The following is a 22,162-nucleotide window of genomic DNA, read 5'->3' as shown; positions in this document are numbered from 1 at the left end:
CATGTTATAATAAACAGTTGTTGCTAGCATATGTTATAATAAACAGTTGTTGCTAGCATATGTAATAATAAACAGTTGTTCCTAGCACATGTTATAATAAACAGTTGTTCCTAGCATACGTTATAATAAACAGTTGTTCTAGCATATGTTATAATAAACAGTTGTTCCTAGCACATGTAATGATAAACAGTTGTTGCTAGCATACGTTATAATAAACAGTTGTTGCTAGCATACGTTATAATAAACAGTTGTTCTAGCATATGTTATAATAAACAGTTGTTCCTAGCACATGTAATAATAAACACTTGTGCAGCATTTCTCTATTTGTTTTGTATCTTCAGCAATATTTGATATCACATCAGCAACAATTTTTCTAATAATGTGTGTGTGATTTGGATATTTAACATAGCTTTAAAAAAAATTCAGTCATATCACTACGATGTCTGCAGTGTGACAGTTTGTAGTGATGTCTAGCACTAGGGCATCATGCCACAGACATGTAGCATGATGTCCCACCCAGTCACATTATCATGACACCAGGCCGACCAGTCCTAACACTAACCTCTTAATGATGAGCGCCAAGCGAGGCAGCTGTTAGTACCATTTTGTTAAGTCTTTGGGATGACTCAACTGGGGATCGAACCCATGACCTCCTGTTTTCTAATACTGAAAGATTCCTATGCCATGTTAGATTTAAGTAACAGCAGCCATATGGGATAACAGAGTGGCATCAAAAATTAAAAGAATTTCATGACAGATTGGTTTCTGTAAAATAAGAAATCAGTTGAAGGATATTCCATGGTAGCCATATCTGATGTCAAACTGGCCAAAAATGATGAAAGCCATAAAAAAAAAGTGTTTCAAGTAAGCCAACCCACCCTATTTTTCATTACCGACTCTAACACTTTTTTCCTGGAGGGTAAAATAAATTAACATTTTTGTGAAGGGGCAAATTTCTGGCGATCTATGAAGAGCACATTAGTTGATATCAGAGAACAATTAATTAGATTTATGGGGACAGGCGCGTATCGCCCTACTGCCATGATCGATAATGTCTTTTCAAGGGGAGAATTTCATTCCTAATTAAGCATTCGTTTATTTAGCCAACAGAAGACCGGTGGAGACAAAAGCTAACTTCGATTCCATAGTGTAAATGTCAAAATGGAAAGATTGCAGAACACTGTTGCTCAAACTACGAGGTCAAGTTGACCACGACTTTGGTGCCTCTGGAAAAAGGCGGTAGATATATTTGATTCTGATTGGTTACACTAAATAAGGGGCGTGTTTCCCACACAAAATTTCCTAGTTTTAATATTGCCACATCGAAAGTTTTAATCAGTCTAAGCATTTCTGCAAGAGAAAACAAGTGTAGAAGACACTGGGAGTAATTTGGGAGAAATTCTCTCGTAAAACTGTTGTCGAGAAAAACCGACGAACAAATTTGGCAGTAGAAGCAAGGAATGCTGAAAGTTCAAAGGTATTTGTGACAATTCCATGTAATTTGTTGATGCCATATATAATGCTTTGCTGAATTTATTTACTTATGGTTGCATGAATCTATTTGCCACATTCATATATCAATTTCCTTTATGAAGTATAACTGTGTTGAGTTTATGCATAGGAAGTCATATATTAATCTTTAGAAAAGTTTGACGAATTGTTTGAATTTATTGTCTTGTTTGCATAAGAATTAGGTTCTAAGAATTTCATGCACTATATTAGTTAATATGAGTTACGACAATCAGTGTGAATTCACCGAATTTAGAAGATTTCACGTACGATTAAGGTTGAGTGTGTATTCGCCGAACATGACGTAGTAACACATGTAATGTATTTCATTTATTCACTTGTGTAAATTGAGGCTGGCTCGGAACCATTATGCCTCATGTGGTGTTAATGTGTGGTGTTAATGCATGAGGAATTAGCCATTAAACTAACTAGGGTCATTATAGGACACATGGAGCTGACCGATAGCCTTAGCATCTGTTTAACACCGTTAGTAAGATCTGATAACGAGAGGGGATAGTGCAACCCATTGTATCATAAACAACAGGAAATTTAGGCTGTCTCTACTTATATTTTTTTAAAAGGGAGAAAATAGCTCTTGCGACTATTATCTCTGAGATGTATCCTGCGACGTAATATCTCTGCTCAGATCTCTATCTATCCCACCTATAAATTTCACCACTTATATTTATATGTACTCGAACCGGGCAAAAACACTGAGGGTGGTCAACCTCTAGATAACGAGAACCAAATTCAACAGACACCTTGAAAGAAGGTATAATCCGCCAACCCACAAACCTCTTGCAAGAAGAGGGGACTTTGTGTAAGGTTTCTACAAAGTGAACTGTGGGTACACTTATAATTTTGATTTGTGCATCTAATGGAGTTAGTTTTGCCCAGTACTTGAAACACTTTTTTTTACACACACACACACACACGCACACACACATATATTACCTAACCTTATTTTAAAACCAGTGCGATAAAAAACATGTTTCTGGGGCCTAACCAGTTTCTGAAAAGTAATTTTAAGTTTTTACAAAATTTTATCAATGCCTATTCTGACGGCAGATTGTCATCATTTGTAAAACTTTGAAAGCTGTGTGCATTTGGATGATTTCTGTAATGTTTTGGTCAAATTCTGTTCAGCAGTTAGCAACAGAGTCCATATTGGATGACAGATCAGCATCATTTCTATAAAATTAAAAGGTCTCCATGCCAAGATGTTTTGCTACAAGTTTCGGTCCAATTCTATTAAGCAGTTTTGGAGAAATTGCTTAAAGCTTTTTCCAGTTTTATGGCAGCCGTGGTGGATTGGCATCATTTCTATAAATCTGAAAGGTTTTCCTGTGATAAAGTTACTATCAAATTGGTGAAATTATCAAAGATTCAGAAGGAGCAATGTAAACGTTTTTCTATTTTTGGTAATGGTAGTCATAATTTAAGGAAGTATCTTTTGCATAAATCTTAACAGTCCTTGTACCAGGATGTTTTCTACCTAAGATAATCAAATTCTGTTTTGGGGTTTTGGAGAAGAAGCCATTTAAAGTTTGTTTTGTTTCTTTTGGGTTTTTTTAATGGCATTTACATTTCACGGCAGATACTTTGTTGAAATTGGTTGAAACCAGTATGGTGAATTTTATGAAGAATCTGAAAAAGTAACTGCTAACAAACAATATATGTTTGATTCATTTTTTGTAATAGTTGCCATATCTGATGTCAAATCAATATCTTTTTAAACAATTTGACAGGTATTCCTGCCATGTTTTCTGTTGAATCACATTCTGTAAAGCAGCTTTTGAGAAGATGTTATCTGAAGTTTTGTTTTATTTTATTTTAGTAATGGCTGCCATATTTAATGAGAATAATATATAAACAGCAATTGTTGATGGACATTTTCATAAGTCCTTATGAAGTTCTGGAGTTTGTTATACCTAATTCAATGAAATATGATATGTGCCTATTATATGTATATGCATTAATGTAGCCTTTTTATCAAATTTCATGGTAAAAACAGCCTCTCATGCTGTATGATGCTCTACAAAACAATATGTGTATCTCGTATGTAATAATAATCATGGGACAAATCATCCAACATGATGAAACATGATGCATTATAACCTCATTAATATTGCTCATAACGAAACTCAATCGAGATCTTAATGATACAAACTTATATTCCATACAGAATCAAAACTGCCTCAGTAATCTGCCCTTCAAAGAAGCTCGCAAATCGGATGCAAGATACGTAATTTACATATATCAGAAATCTCTCTGAAAAAATAGGCAGTCTCCTTCCACTTCCCTCAATAATAAGGTCAGAGGAGGCACAAAAGATCTATGTTAGAGTATTACTGCTATTAAAAAGCAAATTTTATATGACTGACCTCGAAGCAAAAATAAAGCAGTGACGAAATCATTTCACAGAATGGATATTCTTAGCTTCATAATAAACCACTGGAAACTGTTTTCACTAACAACTTTGACAACACTGTTATTTTCTGCCATGGTAAAGTGACTGATATCTCTTGCTTCCACTGACGTAGGCCTGACAAAAACAAAAAATACATCTCAAAGACAACTATATTAACACAAGCACCTCAAAGTTACTGATGTTCTATATGTCTGAAAAGAATTTCCAGGATTCTGAGACAGTACCATTTCTTCATTTTTAACTGCAGATTACTGAAATAATCTGACGTTTTTTGAGCGACAGGATTTTAAAATCAATGACTGACAGATCTGCAGCATATTCATTCAGGAAAAACTAAACTCTGTGGTGAAAACCCATGCTGATATGACCATCCATTCTGGAGAATTAGTGAAAAGATGTTGAAAATGTTCATTGTGGCAGCCATATCTGAGGCAAGATTGGCACCATTTTCATTCAGGACCAACAAGATATCATTATTATCTTCTGGTGGAAATCCCAAGTCAATATGACATTCTATTTAGCAGGAGTAGGAATAACAGTATTTTCAAGATAGCTGCCATGGTGGCCTTACTGCATGTCAAATTTGCCCCATTTTCAATCAGGGTCAATAATAATAAGTCTTCTAGTGAAAACAATGTTGATATGACCATCCATTCAGGAGGAGCAGCGATAACAATAAAACATCATAAGAATTCTTCCTGTGAAAACTCAGTTTTAACATGTATTACCATACAGGAGAAGTAGCAATAACAAAATTGCTCAAGTTGACTGCTGTGGTGCTGTAGATCTGACCCATTTTCATTCAGGTCCACCTAGACATCATAAGAAGTAGTTTAGTAATAACCTCAAGTTGATATGACTGTCCATTCAAAGATTTCAGCATTAACAAGATTTCAAGACACTGCTGTGGTGGTATTATTGGATGTCTGAGTAGCACTATTTTCATTTAGTAACCACTAAGCTATAATGAAAAACCTCAGTAAAACATGACTCAAACTGAAATTTTAATCAGGTCCAAAGGGTTTCTTGTTTTCCAAGTTTCACAACAATGAATATTTTACTGGCGTACAACATGACAGTTAATTATGTCACTACTAACATAAAGTCAAAAAAGTATGAATGGAATCCATTCACTGTGAATTTACAGTAAATGGGGCCGTTAAATGTGACAATACACTTTTCAGTTACACATTGTATTTTATTTTATAGTTCAATGCTGGTTGTGTAAAATAATGTTTTTGTCTTCTCTGGTTGAAAATATGTGATAAAAAGGCAGGTAAATTTGTAATGCAGCATATTTGTTTGAGCAATATGTTTTGGCAGGTCAATAAGCTTGCCAAAAGAACACTGTTAGTAGAAAGTCAATGACATTAGATGGTCAGGATTGTGCTGATGTTCTTGTAAAACCCTGTACATACATGACAAATACCCATACATATTGCACGTGAAGATGCACACTCTTCACTATGATTGTACTGTCAAAATTTCAGTTTAATTATTAGCAAGGTCATCATTTTCTGTACACAATTATGGAATTGTACCTATCTTTAAAATCAATGAATCAACTGAGATTCTGGGCTATTGTATTACTTATCTGTAATAATGCATATTAATCAATGTACATCAAAGACATACAAGGTTAGGCTAAAAAAAAGAAAATTTACAAAAAATCACCACACATGCTTACAAAGGTGGGGTGTCACATACCTGTAAATAAAGCAGAGATACACAAACACAATGAATTATTTTTCTAAAAAAAGAGGTTTCTCGCAATACACATACCTGTAAATAAAGCAGAGCGATATACAAACACAATGAATTATTTTTCTAAAAAAAGGATTCTCTCGATATCCAATATTACATACATCTGTGAAAATCTATACTGATTCAAATGAAACCCACTGCAGCCTGCCAGTGTCACTGATAAATATGTTCAAGCAAATTGATGAAGATCTTCAAAATTTAGATGGCAGTTAGGAATAAACACATATGACTACTATGCCTGAATCATAAGTAACTACCCATGTGTGACATTCTGTCAAATCTATATAATAACTCTCTGATCCATCACCTGAACTATCACCATACACCCCAGTTTCCAAGTACCATACCCACCCACATTTCCTCATAGCACCATATGCAGTCATCTCCAAAACAACTATGGATGACAACAGTATCTGCCAATAAATGTATTATAAAGTGGTCCCTCACCATAAAGCCCCATCACCACCACCACCATATACTGCTGCCTTTCATACAACATAGGTATGGTCATAAATTCTGTCAAACGGATTAATTTCTACACTTTAACACCTGCTCCACTTGACTAATGAAAACCAATTATTATATTGGTTCACACAATGAAAAACTCTTTTTTGGGGTTTTATGGTTTTGTATATAATATGCAACATTAAGGCACACACCTGTTACAAAATAACTCAGTTAAAGGTGGCTTCATTTACAACAAGAACCACTTTAATGGCTCCCAAGAACCACATCATAACAAGCAGCATCTCATACAAGAATCCATACGGTACTATAACTTAATGACTAAACTGTGGGACAAGGGCTTTTTTTGTAAGATATAACTGACAACTGATCATTTTACAAATGGAATTTGAAAACATTTTTATTGCAAAAAATAATGGCACCTGGCATGAATGTTATGACATTGGGGTGAACAAGGTACGTTATAGTTGACACCCCAACAAAAAAAAAAAAAAAATGGCAGGCCTGTAATTTCATCACTGTAAAGAATATTGTACCGCTAAGTACATGCATCGTTTCCATTTACAATACATTTTAATCATATACTGTAAATCGATCCTTATGCAGACCTCATTCATTCAAATTACTGGTTTATCTGGGACATATGTACCAGTATATTCCAGAACATGCAGTTGACTTAGCATGAACTTCATCTAAATTCCTGTCATTGCATTAACTTCATCTAAATTCCTGTCAATCCATTCAACTTCACCTTAAACTTCATCTAAATTTCTGTCAATTCAATGAACTTCATCTAAATTCCTGTCAATCCATAATGTTTCTTACATCCCTTACCCAGTCTAAATAAAGAATGTTAAATGGTATTGATTTATATTTAATAAGAACAAGTTATTACAGCAGTGATTCAGCCATATAAAATATAAGAATGCCTTTCCCCACCTCTCTCTAGATCACAATGAACCTCATTAAACTGTTAGTTTTCACAACCTTCAAACATTCATCTGGTAACCCGTCTATCCATTTGTCAACCTATCAATAATATCATCTATAAAAACTGATCACTTAACTCTGAAGCCACATTGCTCTTGGGGTAACCATCTGCAAGAGGGGCATTATTTTGTGTTCCAATCCCTGAAGTATTGAGTCTGGCATAGAATTTTTTTGATTTTAATGAAATTTTCAATTTTTTAATCAAACTTTATATGTGTAGTCACTGGAGGAAGATACATCATGCATGTTACAGTGTTTATTTTATGACCAATCTGTCACTGTCTGGGGTTGGAGTACTGTGTGGTGGTACATGCAGGGGTGTAAAAATATGCAGTAAAAAAACATAGTGCTTTGCAAGCCGCTGCAGTTGCTGTTGTATACATTTTATTTTATGCTGGATACAATGATATGTACAAGTGTGTTTGTACCTCACTAACAACAAAATAGTTATCCTAAATTTTGGTTTTAGCAGTATGGCAAATGATTTAAAAACATAGCCCCTTTCATTACCTCAGAAAAAGTATACAATAACAGGTGTCCCTCTTGCCCTTCCCTCTGTAATCAATTCAAGCACTATATAGCAATGGTTATTCACAATGGGTGGATAGATAAATGCTTTTTTCCTAAGGACTTCTCACTTGGATAATTTGTCCTATCAAGAGTTATAGTATTGTGTATAACCTGGCATGTTTAGTTTTTTCACCTGGCACATTTTTGTAACCTGGCATGTTTTGGGGGCTTTTTTTTAAAACAGGGAGGATGCCTCTGGTATCTTTGCATTTGTTGAAGTCATGGAGACTCAGAGAAAAACACATACCAAGTACAGTATTACACATTGTGATGCTCTGACTGGTGTAGCCGTCCGTCACTACCAGACACTGCAGTCTAACATAGTCCATGATAGTATCTAATGGTAATTTCTTGATACTTTGTGGTAATAAGGCTTTTGCTATATCTGTGTGGTAATAAGGTCTTTGCTATATCTGTGGTAATAAGGTCTTTGCTATATCTATGTGGCAATAAAGTCTTTGCTATATCTGTGTGGTAATAAGGTCTTTGCTATATCTGTGTGGTAATAAGGACTTTGCTATATCTGTGTGGCAATAAGGTCTTTGCTATATCTGTGTGGCAATAAGGTCTTTGCTATATCTGTGTGGTAATAAGGTCTTTGCTATATCTGTGTGGTAATAAGGTCTTTGCTATATCTGTGTGGCAATAAGGTCTTTGCTATATCTGTGTGGCGATAAGGTCTTTACTGTAAATGTGTGATAATTAGGTCTTTGCTGTATCTGTCTGGCATTAAGAACTTTGCTATATCTGTGTGGCATTAAGGACTTTGCTATATCTATGGTAATAATACCGTTGATACATCTGAATGGTAATAAGGGACGGAAAAGCAATACAAACAATACCTACTGAAACAGCATCTGCAGTAATAGCCACTCATTTTTATCACAGGTGCTGGACGTGATCTTGATGTTGAGAAAGAAAAAAAAAAACAATAAACTGAATGAAAAAAATCATACAGGGACAAAAATACCTTAGATTTACCTCCATGACCCATTCTGACACAGGACCTTCTCCATCATACTATATAATCATGCTATATACATATAAATACAAATATATATATATATATATATATATATATATATATATATATATATATATATATATATAGATATATATAGTCCTATGTCAGGACCATTCTTGTTGCGAAATCTGTTTTTTCCAGAAGTAATTGTTCCACATCTGGGTTCTTCAAGTATGACATAAATGTTTGTGAAACTAAATTTGATTAAAACAACATGCCAAGGAATAAAAATTATGGCATAGTTTGAACCATTCATGAAGAAAGTCTGACAAATGTGTGTTTAAAATACGGGCTACCAAGAAAACCCAAAATGTCTGATTCCTGATGTGGTTCATTACGATTTAGTTTGGCACATACTGTATATACTCGCGTATAAGTCGAAAAATTTTGGAAAAAATATGGCCTGGAAGGGGGGGGGGGGGGTGTCAGCTTATCTGTGGGCCAAGGTCCAAGTCTAACATTTTAAATACTTTTTTCCCTCAATTTCCAGTATTTATTGTTTCTGTTGATCGCCAAAGATGAGATCACAATGCCTAATGATGCCACATGGCTCAGTAGAGTTGTGCTGTCATGAAGTGAAACAAGTATTTTTTTTCTAACTTAAGTCGTAGGATAATGAATGAAAAACATGTTTTAACGTACTTGACGTCTATTTGACAGATGTCCATCCACCAGAAAATGCAGCCATATGTCTTATTTGAGCCATGGTGGTATGTGTATTTTCCAAAAGAACCACCATATTAGTAATCTCCAGTCAAGTATTTAACCCTCAGCTAATCAGTAATCATTAAACTCTACGGTATCGTACAAATGCACGCTAGCTTATTTCAGTGTAAATATGAAAAGAATCTACGTAAAAAAATAAAAGAATTACGATATTGAAGGTATATATGACAAATACGAGTAGAAATACATGTACAATAGTCTTAAAGGAACAATAGCGAGAGGCTCCATAGGGGTTTGTTGCGCACACGCATAGGAAGGGTAAATAACAGGGCAATATACGAGTCAGTGTGAATAATTGTAAAACAATATAATTTGTGGGATTTCTTTGACAGGTGTTTTAGACGTAAATCGGCAGCCACAGTTTATATATTACTGTTGTTTAGTTGTTTGTAAAGCAAAGTGGTTTGTTAGTGATAGAGTGTTGTACAATAGCTACCATTTGCTTAATCTGTGGTAAATTCCTCGGGGATAATAGGTTTGTTTTGTTGCACAATGCCAATGACTTTACTAATACATGCCGACTCTTAGATGTATTGTTTAATGAGATATGGTAGTGGACATGGTTTCTGCTCAAAGTTATAAGCTGTCACAATACTTGAATAATGTCCACACTGAAACCAATCATATTTTGATCAATAAAATCACACTACCGTTTAGTAAAAAAAAAACACAAATAAACAACAATGATAAATAATTATCAAATACAAATTGATAACCAACCATACATGGAAATAATTACAGGATAAGGTATATAAATAGCATACTACCACTATAGACCAGGTGCAATTCTTTGGAAACCTTCAATGCTTGTATGGGATATGTTTCGTGCACACAAGACCGATGAAGTAAAAAAGGCCGCAAAGAAAATGAAAACTACACTGGCTGTGATACCAGGAGGTTTAATGTCAGTGTTACAACCTCTTGATGTCTGCCTTAACAAACCTTTTAGGGACAAGTTATGAAAGATGTGGGCAGAATGGGTTTGTTCAGGGGCTGTGAAAATAACAAAAGGCGGGAATTTAATGAGGCCGGACATCAATTTGGTCGCCAAGTGGATAAAAGAAGCGTGGGACTCAATCCTATCAGAAATGATTACAAAATCATTCAGGAAGTTCTGTATCAGCAATGCCATGGATGGAACAGAGGATGACGCTATATTTCAATCCGACAATGACGAGGAGAGCGAGGAGAACGACACACTATCGGATGACAATGACGATGTATATGATGAAAGCACGCCCGTAACAGAAGCAGAGTTTCATGAACTGTTTGGCGAGTCTGATACAGAGCCAGATTTTGAAGGAGTCTAAAAGTGATAGAACTTTTATAATTCATGATTTTAGAATGAGGATTAATTAAATTTCCATTAAGACTTAACACTTTAGAATTGTTTTTATTTCAACATATAAATTAGTTTTCTTACTTTCATTTTATTTAGTAATGTGATTTGCCTAAATAAACATATTCAGAACTCACTTTGTGCATCTTGTGATGTACCGGTAGTCTAGAAATTATGGGTCGGCTTATACGTGGGTCATGCACTTTATAAGTTTTACCAATTCAGTTGGGAGGGGGGATCGGCTTATACGCGAACAGGCTTATACGCGAGTATATATGGTACTTGCTGATGATAGTGATGATGCATTTTTTTTTTTTAAGTTATGAAGTATATCAGATTAATGGAGCTGGGAGAGTGTTAATGGAGACACCAGTGAGTGATTTTGAGTCAGATGTACATGCTAGATGGACAAATTAGTAAACGGCATGATGACCCTTTCAGTGGTATTTTGAAATCAAATATAAAAATGGCAGAATACGCGGCCTAATTAAATTACAGACAATTTAAAAGGATAATGCAATTTTTATTTTTTTCATTAATCAAATTTGCACTGTTGATCACATGCTACAAAACCATATACATGTACCCATACCAGGGTTAAGATAAACAGAATAAAATAAGGTTTAAAAATGCAATTAAGAAGATACCTATTTTAATATGTATGTCTGCGCAAGCACTGACAGACTAAATTCCCCTATACAACATTATGGAAAAGATAAGAAATTTGGCAGAGTAGGCAGTAAACTACTGATTTAACAAAGAAAGTTTATATATGTGAAAAATCCTATTTTGGAGCAGATGTATCCAAAAGATAATATCTGTGAGCTCTGGAAAATTGTACATAAGTCATAAAAATCAGTTTCCCAACATATTCAAGCTCATAAAGCTAGCTATGTATTTGCCCCTTCAGAAATAAGCAGAGAATAATACTGATACAAAGAAAAGGAGCCCAGTATGCTCAGAAATAATTAACAGATTAATGCTTATACATCTAGACGTGACATCTGTCAAAGATGTTGATTTCATTAGAACTATAAGAAAGAACAGCAGGAAGAAAGAGAGACTGATATTGAAGGTTAGATAAACACTGACCTATGACCTATGGCTATGACCATTTCTTCCTCCCCCTCCTTTTTTCTTTGATAAAGGGGGAGGTAAAATCCTGTCATCATCCCTCCTTAAATTGTACATGGGAACCAAATTTGGAATTTCTCTTGTTTATGCAGAGATATTTAACCAGTGAATGAAGGTGCTGATGGAATAAATTAAAATTAGCATAGAATGAGTGATGGGGCAGATTTCAAACTCAGGTTTATCACCTTGCCTATGTTAAAAGAAAATTGCAGAATATGACTGGCTGCAGTCAACAGTTTTCCTTTCTCACTAACACATACAAGTACCTGTGGCTGTAGCAGTCTTTTCATCTGCAGGAAATAAAATGTGATACATTTTGTTGGTATTCAACCTTATTCCCAAGCCCAGACTTGTTCTTGATGAGATTTTCTTTGCACGAGGAAATTGCATTATTTCTTATGTTTTGAAGATAACATTGTAATGTCTTCTAAGTGTAACTGGGACACAAAATTGGTAATACAGTAGAACCTGTCTTCAATGACCACCCCTTCTGCCAAAAAATAATGGTATCTCAAGACAAATGGTGTCTCATAACAGGTCACAATGCTATATAATCAATAAATCTGTGTATGGAGATTCTGGTCTCTCAAAACAGGTGGTCTCTCATAGCAGTGGTCTCTAAAGACAGGTTTTACTGTAATATGTTTTCAAAACATTGATGTACAAAACAAAGGGAGTTAAATGGAGCCATCATTAAATGGCCTAAAACACTGGATAAACCTCACTGCAACCAACAGGTAGTCTGTCTGAAAGTATTGTTATCTTCTCATCAATGAGAATTGCATATAGATATATGATAACTATATGTCTATATGTGGTATGCATACTTTAAATAGGAACAGAATGTCTACATACATGAAAGGGCAGCAACTACCTTCCAATCGATATGTATCATATTGCAGGTTGTGTATCGTGAATCATATCGATATGTGGCACAGGTGTATCATTTCGGTTAAATATGAGTCAGATGTACATGTTCAATGGACAAAAACAGACGGCATGACAGTCAGTCTGATTCCTGGTGTGGTTCATTACGATTTTGTTCGCCAAATACTGGCTGATGGTAGCGATGATGACCAAATTTTTTTTACAGTTATGAAGTATATTGTGCACGGACATTTATTAGAAAATATACAACACTCATCCTTCAACAACAAAAAAACAATAGAGAGAATGAAAATAATTCAAATTAAGAATGCCTTTTTTTAAATAATCTCACCCCTGAATTACCATAAAGTCAACATAATACATGGGTTGATTGGCATAACATGTCTTTGAGAAATCTGTATAAACTAGACTGCAGTTTTTTACTTAGAGAAATGATGACTTTGATTCACCAATAGTATTATATTAGAACCATGATGCAATTAGTATCCAAACATTTAAATTAATTAACAGGCAGCTAGCTACATTTAATCAAAGTTTACTAGCCCTGTATCTTTACTCTGAATTGACTGTAATATATTGCTATCACTTTTTCACTGGAAACATTAAAATGCAAAAAGCAGAATGAGCATTCCAAAATCAGGATTCTGAGTCAGATTTGAACAAAGCACCCTGGTCATAAAAATGGTTAAGCAAGCTTCTACACAACAGCAGTGTACCTGGTGTGGGTGACATGGTAAATGATACTCGTACCATATATACTTGACCATAAGTCAGATCCAACTCCAAACAAAAGAGACCCTGACCTGTCATTGCACAATGTGCTGGTATATCATTGTCTATGTTGTCTGTTCTACTGATTATTCCTAAGAACCTGAATAGACCCAGTTATGCCAGCCCCTTATGAAGTGGCACATATGGGTCTATGCAGATTGTTGCTGGATCTGACATGTGAGTATAAATGGTATATTTGCTGGGTAAAATGATGGGTTGCTTGGTTTTTAACAGCATTTCGACACACTGATTACCGGTATATCATGTCAAGGAAGTAAGAGCTAAATGCCCTACCCCATGACACACCATGGCAAAAGATCCCAACTGACCTGAGAGGGTATCAAACTTGTGACCCTTTGATTACTGACGTACTAAGGCTTCTCAGGTAGGGCAATAGATGATACCATTAGTACAAAAAGATATAGTACACAGGTCAATAACCCATTAAACGCAAATATATTGTTCTCATACTAATAAAAACAAAAAGCAAGATGACACACACTTCTCAATATTACGTAACAAGTCAGAGAATCATTGTCCATATACAGAAGTGAAACTGATGGCACAGTTCCTGCATATGTATATGTTGCTACTGTTCTTGCTGTGGGTTTAATGCCATTTTCAACACATGATAGGCTTTACTTTGTAGCCAGTATATCTGATATATCTGGTGGAAGAAGAACTCAAGGGGAAAACCCCTGGAAGAACCACCAACTCACAAGAAATGACTGGCAAGCACTCTCCCAAGCCCGAGACTCAAACCCACACAGACCGAGGTGCAATGTCAGTGATCTGTAAAGACCTTAGATCACTCAGCCAAATCAGGCTCTCATATATATATATATATATATATATATATATATATATATATATATATATATATATATATATATATATATATATATATACCTAAAACCTTAAACACAAACTTCAACCTTCTACAGGGCTGATGGGGTTTCTTTTTACCCACTTGTCCTGGACAAGTGGTTTCAGAAAATTCACTTGTCCCACTGTCAATATCAGTCTCTAGCCTAGATTTGATGAGATGGATACATTTTAATCCACAATAAAAAATATAAAAAAAACGTATAACAGATTTATTTCTCCTAAGGGCTTAAGTTTTTATTGTCAGGGTATCCTATGTACACTATTTCTTGCTCCAATACAGTAGCATTCATACTTCCATTAGCAGGAATGAAAATGAATTTTCTGGAATTTAGACTTACCCTAACTTCTTCTCTCAAGACTTTATCAGTTAACACAGTAAAATGTCTTGCACCGAGTTGTTCTTATAATTAGTAACAAGATTAACATTGTTCTTCTCCTGGAGCACACACGGCTTTTCTGTATCAGAAAATTATTTTCCATATTAGGCTAAGGTATGGGCTGTGTTAAAAAGAGCTCCCATTTTATTTAATTTCTCAATTCATTCTCATTTATTTTTAAATTGGTATTTCCCAGTGGAGTGTTTGCAACTCCAACTTCAGATATTTTCTGCATGTTCTGGTTAGTATCATGTATATATTGTTATGCAAAGGGTTTATGACATTCAAAACCATCATAAGATGTGATTTATTAAATTATGAATTTGTCAGTTCCAAATGAATATCCAACCCATGCCAGGTTTGGGGTATTGTTTGAAATAGCTGCAAAACATCTTTCCTTCCGAGTCAGTGAATTCAGGCCATAGTTTATTGTTAACCCAATGTGGCTTAAATTTCTTTGTCTCTTTGTTGTGTCATATCTGATATTTTTTGCTGCCAATGAGTCTGGAATATGAAAGAGTTATCTCAAAAGTGGCTGTCTTACAATGTAACCTTCTACTTTTACATGAATTTTCCATCTCTAATTCTTCCATATGACAATCCTTGAAGAAAAAAAAATCACTGCATCCAAAATAGAAAATATCACCTTAATTGACAACTACTCTACTTCTAAAGTGATAATAATATACATTTTGTTGTTTAAATGCACACCAACCACTCCTTAATTAACATAATCATATTCTTAATGTAAACACAGCCATGAAATTTTACAATTACATATACATGGTGTCAGATAAATTGAACTAGAAGCTAATTAATCAATGAAGCATGAATAACAAGTATGTCACTATGACTTAATTTTTGGCCATGGTGAATATAACCTTCCAAGATGAATATATTCACCAAGTTTGAATGAAACTGGACTACGCAACAGTCATCCTATGCCATAAAATGGTGTCAAAGTCACAAAACCACAAACCATAAACTGAATACAAAACAGTGTAATTACTAGGACATAAAGTGCAGAGCACTGTGATCTATTTTTGCCCATGGTCAGTAGTATCCTCCATGATGAATATACCCATCATGCAAAAGACAAGCAAACATGTACAATGAATTGTCTTAGCTTCATAATGATTCATGCCAACTAATGAAAATCTATCAAGGGGTTTAGGAAATATATGAAAACAGAAAACTTTATAAAAAATTCTAAGAAAATGGTGATGATGACAATGATGCTGAAGAAAAAGTGACTCGAAAAAAATCAGTAGTTTTTTGTTTTAAAAAGTACTGAGTGTGGTCAGACATGTTATTAAAACACAAAAGTCAAATTTAAATGCACAGCACCTCCTACAAATAATGAACAACACCTTAAACAAACATTTATAATTCTGCCTACATGTAGCAAACTCTGACTGCTAATTGTGATATCAAACTGTCTATGCACACAATATTTAACACACGGAAGTGAAATTTAAATTCATATTTCTTTCCTACAAGCCATAAACAAAACCATAACTGCAAATTTTAACATGCTGTCTACACATAACAAACCTTAAATGCAAACTTCTAATAATCTGTGCCAAAAATTCTGTAAAATTGGGGTCAAGGTCATGCATGTCATTTACACTGAAATGCACAGTTCCTTCCAAAAAGCAATTTAAAAAAAAATTAAATACAACTTCAAAACTTTTCTACATAAATTGCAAAAAAAGCCAGTAAAACTGAGTAAAAATATTGAATAAGATCAGGCACTTCATATTTAACACAACGAAAAGAAATGTAAATGCATATTTTCTTTCCTACAAGCCATAAACAAAACCTTCAACACAAACTTTAATCTGCTGTCTATATGGAATAAACATTAAACCTGTACATCAAACGTTTCCCCCACAAATTGCAGAAGAAAAAAAAATTGAGTAAAAGAATATTAAATATCAACAGACATAAGCTAATGAACACATGGCAGCATAACTAAAAAGTATAGTTACTCCAATATGAGTTGGAATCAAATCGTAAAAACAAATCTGCAACTGCTGTTTACATCTGCTGACTATGATGCTGATGCTACTGGGATCATAATCTCACCTGTGCTTCAGACAGGCGAGTTAAAAATGAACAGAAAGTGAAGTTCTTTAGAAATCTTTAATCTGATAGTTGTGGTTTGAGGTTTGCTGTTATTCCTTTAATCTGCTAGTTGTGGTTTGAGGCTTGCTATTAATACTGTTGTTATAATCTGTGCTATTGGAAATAAAAAAAATTATCAGAACATTTTTACAGATTTATTTAGGAATATAATTAAGTAAAAGCTGTACTCACATTGACTGCAACAGAAATAAACTTGCAAAGTACTGATTAGCAAAATACACAATTACAACTATCCTGAAAGTTAAGGATTGTGACTCATAAAAGAATCATAATACACAGACTGTACTTATGGCAGGAGCAATATGCTGACAACTTTGCACTATACCTTGACAATTATATTGCTTTGAATAATTTGACTGAATCCCAAAAATTACCTTTATGCACTTTTAATCAGTTTGTTTTTTTAAGCAAAATATGCCAATACAGTCTGCTAACCTCAAGTTCTCATTTTTTAAAGATGCATTAATTGTCTGAATAAAGTGTGTTAATCATTTGGATTCAACTGTTCAGGCTGACTCAACAAATCAAAGTATTAAGAATACTGATGACTTGAGAGTTCAGGAAGGGTGGTATATCAACCCTTTACCTCATGAAAGCACCTTTAGACACCTCTACTCCATTCTCATGGAAGTGCCTTTGGACGCCTCTACCCAATTCACATGGAAGCAGCTTTTGACGCCTCTACACCATTCTCATTGAGTGCCTTTCGATGTCTGTTGTAAGCATCATCCATTTTGAGCAGGTTTTTGTAGCACCATTTTCAGGTTAAAAACCTATTAGATACTACATTCATTGGTGTGAATGAACATTATGTCTAGTTGAAATCTGCTATTAAGTAGCTGGGTCATATTCTCCACTCTCCAAAATGGAGGCCGCGGATTTCGTTCAGTACTTTCTTGAGTTTTCATGATTAGAACCACAACTATGAAAGCTTCAATAACTTCAGTAAAGGCTCTGATATTGACGTAGGCAGCAATTAGTTGTATAAATCATCAAATTCAGATGATTTACTGATGTAAACGCAGACAAAGAACTTGTAAATTTCAAGTACAAGAAATGGCAGCTACGGTTGGTCACATGCCTTCACTTTCTTGGCAGTGAACAAGATCTCTCAAGATTTTAAAGCCCATAACAAATTCTTCTGTGAAGAAAGAAATTTATATTTATATAACAATCGCATTTTAATCTTAAATCGTTCTATACATAATATATGTGTATCAAAAATGTAAAATGGTTAAAATTGATGTGAAACATAACATAAACTACACTGCGTAACAGTTAACAGTGTATGGAGTCAAATAGGTAACAGTTGTTCTGTTTACAACGCAGTGCACTGAGTAACTTTGCTATATGTATATCAACGGGCTAAAAAGTCATACACTTATGAGGTAACGGGTTAAACATGATTAAAAGGATGGATATAAACTTTGAGATATTGATCATTATATGCCTTTTTATGAACAAAAGCAAATGCCAATACCCCTCCAAATGTATGTAAATAGTATTATACATCATATGTTCTATGTTCTCATTATTCCTTAACTGATAATTGATTTTTAAAATTCATAAAATATTTAGAGAGAAAATATTTAAGCAATTATCTTTTAAGGCACTTCCTACTAAACTTTTTCAGTAGTTCACAGAAGAAATCAAACTTGATCACAATCTGAGCCTAATCACATCCAAACAATCTTTGGATTTGTTGTCATGTCTCTTTTGATAGCTAGACTGGCTTGTGAAGGCCCAAATGCCAACAGAGCTAAAAAAAGATTTGCCTTATTATTAGAAATACAAACTATTGTTAGTAACTGAAGAGTGGACAGCATGGCATAGTCTTGGGAGTGATTGCAATCATTTTCAATCCCTCCATGCCAGAAAATTTGCATAAAATGAACAAATCAGTTTGTTTGGAGTAATCAGCAGAACAGAATCTTTGTCATTTGCAGTTTGACTTGAATTATAAGTGAGTATTTAGAGTGTCCTATATGGCTAGTATACTGTTTCATGCTTTACCTCAGATAAAAAAAGTGTGATGGTAATTTCAATCTGCAGTCATTATAGTTCAAAGATTTTTGTTTTATAACCAAGAGACTTCTCCTCATTTTTAATACATAACAAAACTGTTTTCAATACCACTCAATCTGACAAAAAAAAGCAGTATATCGGTCTCGTGGTCTCTCAGCAGAAGCCATCACATTATCAAACAAGTGTTATCCTCAGGGCCATTTACTGTTGCAGTTCGAATATAACATTTCAACCCACAACACTTTTTTACACCCCAATATGTTACGCACCAGTGCCAATATGCTTTTGTTTCCTGTTTTCCTTTAAAAAATACTCTGTTGCCTTATTCAATGCCCTATGCTGTACCAATCACTTATATGACACCTTTTCTTACTACCTGGGGATGTAATTATGATAATCCAGGATAATTACCCAATCATAAACCCTTTGATGCTGTTTTAGACTTTGCAATTACAAAGCCATATGATCAGCCTGTGATCTTGGGTCTCTTGATTCAGTAAAATGAACAAACCACCAATAAAAGATAAAATAAGAATAAACCAAATGTTCATCTTTCAAGTCAGCTCATTTAAATTCTGAATCTCACTCCTTTTATTTTTATAGTCATTGATATTTTTCCCATACCACTGTTACTTCCTATCTGAAAACAGTTTTGAAATCAGAGACAACATCAGTATGTCACATAAATTACCAAACAAATACCACACGAGTCAGGTAATGTTAATAATTAATCTATATAAAGATAAATAATTTAGCTAACAACTTCTACAACTCACTGGGCCCCGAGTGGCCCAGTGGTCTAAAGTACTCTCCATCACAGATCAATGCCATCTCACCTCTGTCTGTGTGGGTTCGAGTCTCGGATTCGGCCAATATGGGTATGTGAGAAAGTTTGCCAATAGCTTCTCGAGGGTCGGTGGTTCTTTCCGGGGATTTCACGGGTTCTTCCCCCACCATTAATACTGGCCACCATGTATAGCCTATCGTGTGCTGAAAAATGGCATTAAACCCTACAACAACAACAACTACAACCCCCACTTTTCCATGGATCCTTGCCTGTGAAATATTAGCTAACATATGTGGAGTTTTTTTATTATGTCACCTTTTAAAATGAGATCAAACATCATCAATATGGTTGAGATTCAGATTAGGTTTGTTGCATCCAATATGCTAAAATTATCCACTGACAAACTCATTTTTCTAGATGGCGACTGAATTGAATGAAATAAAACATTTTCACTAAACATTTTTTCTATTTTTGTTGACTGTACCAAAAGCATAAACATGCTATGAAAAAAATCTGAAAATGTGAAACCATCAAAATTTAGTTCTTTCAATTAGAGGTCTGAAGTACACTCATACATGTCATGAAGGCATTCAGTACCAACTATTTCAGTAATGGTTGTTATGTTTAGAATTTTATTAGATTTAATCTAAACAGCAATTATTCACTTTATTTTGAACCTTATACAGTCCTTTTACTTGGAAGGTCATTTTATAAATGCACAAGAAATTCACAAGGCAAAATCAATATTAAAGTAAATGAACATTTTTTAACAAGTTCAATTAATGATGTGATCAAGAAGAAGCTGAATTTTCATGCACTGCGATATAACAATGAAAGCTGAACATGCTGAACAAAAAAAATTCAGACAATCCTGCTACATGTTGTGATTAGACCTGACATCCTCCTTTTCTAAACCAGTTCAGCACCTGGACACCACTGTAAAAGTTCACAGGGATCACTAGTTTTCTTCTGGAAGTATTTTGATGAGAATTAGTGTGCAGAACATCAAACAATCAGGATTGACTTGACTTTGGTTAAACTATATTAGCATTACATTTCAGAACAATTCATATTTTAAATGAGTAAATTCACCTACATTACCATGTTGGCATGCGCCTACATGACCATGTTAATATACACTTTAGATGTGGTTACAGAAAAAAATTTGTGGGAACCTCAAAAAGGTTGCAACTTACTGTGACAGATTAGATTCACCAATCGAACTGCTCTCTTAAGTCAAATATTCGATTCTGAACCTATGAAAGTGAGGTGAATTTAAGAAAAAGGGGTAGGGTATTGTGCTGAAGAGTGAATTTGATATTCTAAGCTTTGATTCTTGATCATGTGTGGCATATAATAAAATGAACAATTTCTTTTCGTACATAAAAACGGATATAGTTCATCGTTCAATTTTTTTTTAAAAATGTATTTTTTAACTTGCTTCTTCACAACTCTTAAAAGTATCACGCTTTTGTACCGCATGATGAAATATACCCGGTATTAACGTAGGAAAATATACCCGATATTAACATAGGAAAATATACCAGGTATTAACACAGGAAAATATACCAGGTATTAACATAAGAAAATATAAACATATCCTCTACATATTAGGAAATAAAGCAGACGATCGACAAAGCAAGTGACAGTTGAGATTTTAAAAGTTGCAAAATGCAGAAGTACTTGTTACTATTAGATTTTGAATGTAAAACGTTGACCGAGAAAATTAAAAGGAGGAGGGGATGGATACCAACCCATCATAAATGTTTGGTAGACTTATAATGTACATTAAATGGATTCGACTTAACTTTGTAGGAAATTACAGTACTGCAGTCTGTAATCTGTATTTTTAAGTTTTGTCAGCATGTGCATTCGTAATAAGATACTGGCAAGGGAAACGCTTTATCAACTGCACCAACGCAGTTCTATTATCGACACATTTCAGAACAGCATTACCTTTCATTAAGAATACATACCGTTTCTTGGATCTGTACCTTCAATTGCTTTTAATCCACTTCCTGTAATTTCTTGAGAAAATGGCGAATTTTGGCCACGATATTGTTTTTACCTAAAAATAAGCTAAAGCACGGTACCGGAAATAGACTGGAATCAAAACTGTCTGGTATTTACTTGGCGGCAATTCAAACATACTTCAAAACTATTTTTTAAAACAAAAATAACTATTTAATCAATGCAATAAAAACAGGTGTTTTGAGGGATTATTATCATCTGTTTTTCATCTTATGAGTGTCGAGTCATAATCGTTAAAGTCGGTGAGAGTAAGATTGGAGTGGGGATGTGTGGGAGAGAAATGTTTAACAGCATA

The 22,162-nt window shown here is 34.4% G+C and overlaps 1 protein-coding gene across 3 annotated transcripts in view; it reads right to left on the bottom strand.

Annotated features, from left to right (window-relative positions):
* Positions 1 to 21,861, bottom strand: part of LOC149807832 (focal adhesion kinase 1-like) — a 242,187-nt gene extending 220,326 nt beyond the window's left edge. The window contains exon 1 of one of the 3 annotated variants that reach the window (XM_089971208.1): positions 21,813 to 21,861. Coding sequence is in view for 1 of the 3 variants with exons in the window: in XM_089971144.1 (XP_089827270.1) it covers positions 21,793 to 21,799 (7 nt within the window). In the remaining 2 variants the exon portion in view is untranslated. Of the gene's footprint in view, positions 1 to 21,792 lie in introns of all 3 variants that reach the window. The other 2 variants (XM_089971144.1, XM_089971216.1) reach the window with 2 other exon arrangements.
* Positions 21,862 to 22,162: the final 301 nt, after the last annotated feature.

The sequence above is a fragment of the Sinohyriopsis cumingii genome, chromosome 1 (assembly GCF_028554795.1).
Source record: "Sinohyriopsis cumingii isolate HCF-2022 chromosome 1, ASM2855479v2, whole genome shotgun sequence".
NCBI classification, from domain to species: domain Eukaryota; kingdom Metazoa; phylum Mollusca; class Bivalvia; order Unionida; family Unionidae; genus Sinohyriopsis; species Sinohyriopsis cumingii.
This window is presented reverse-complemented; position numbering and strand designations above follow the sequence as displayed.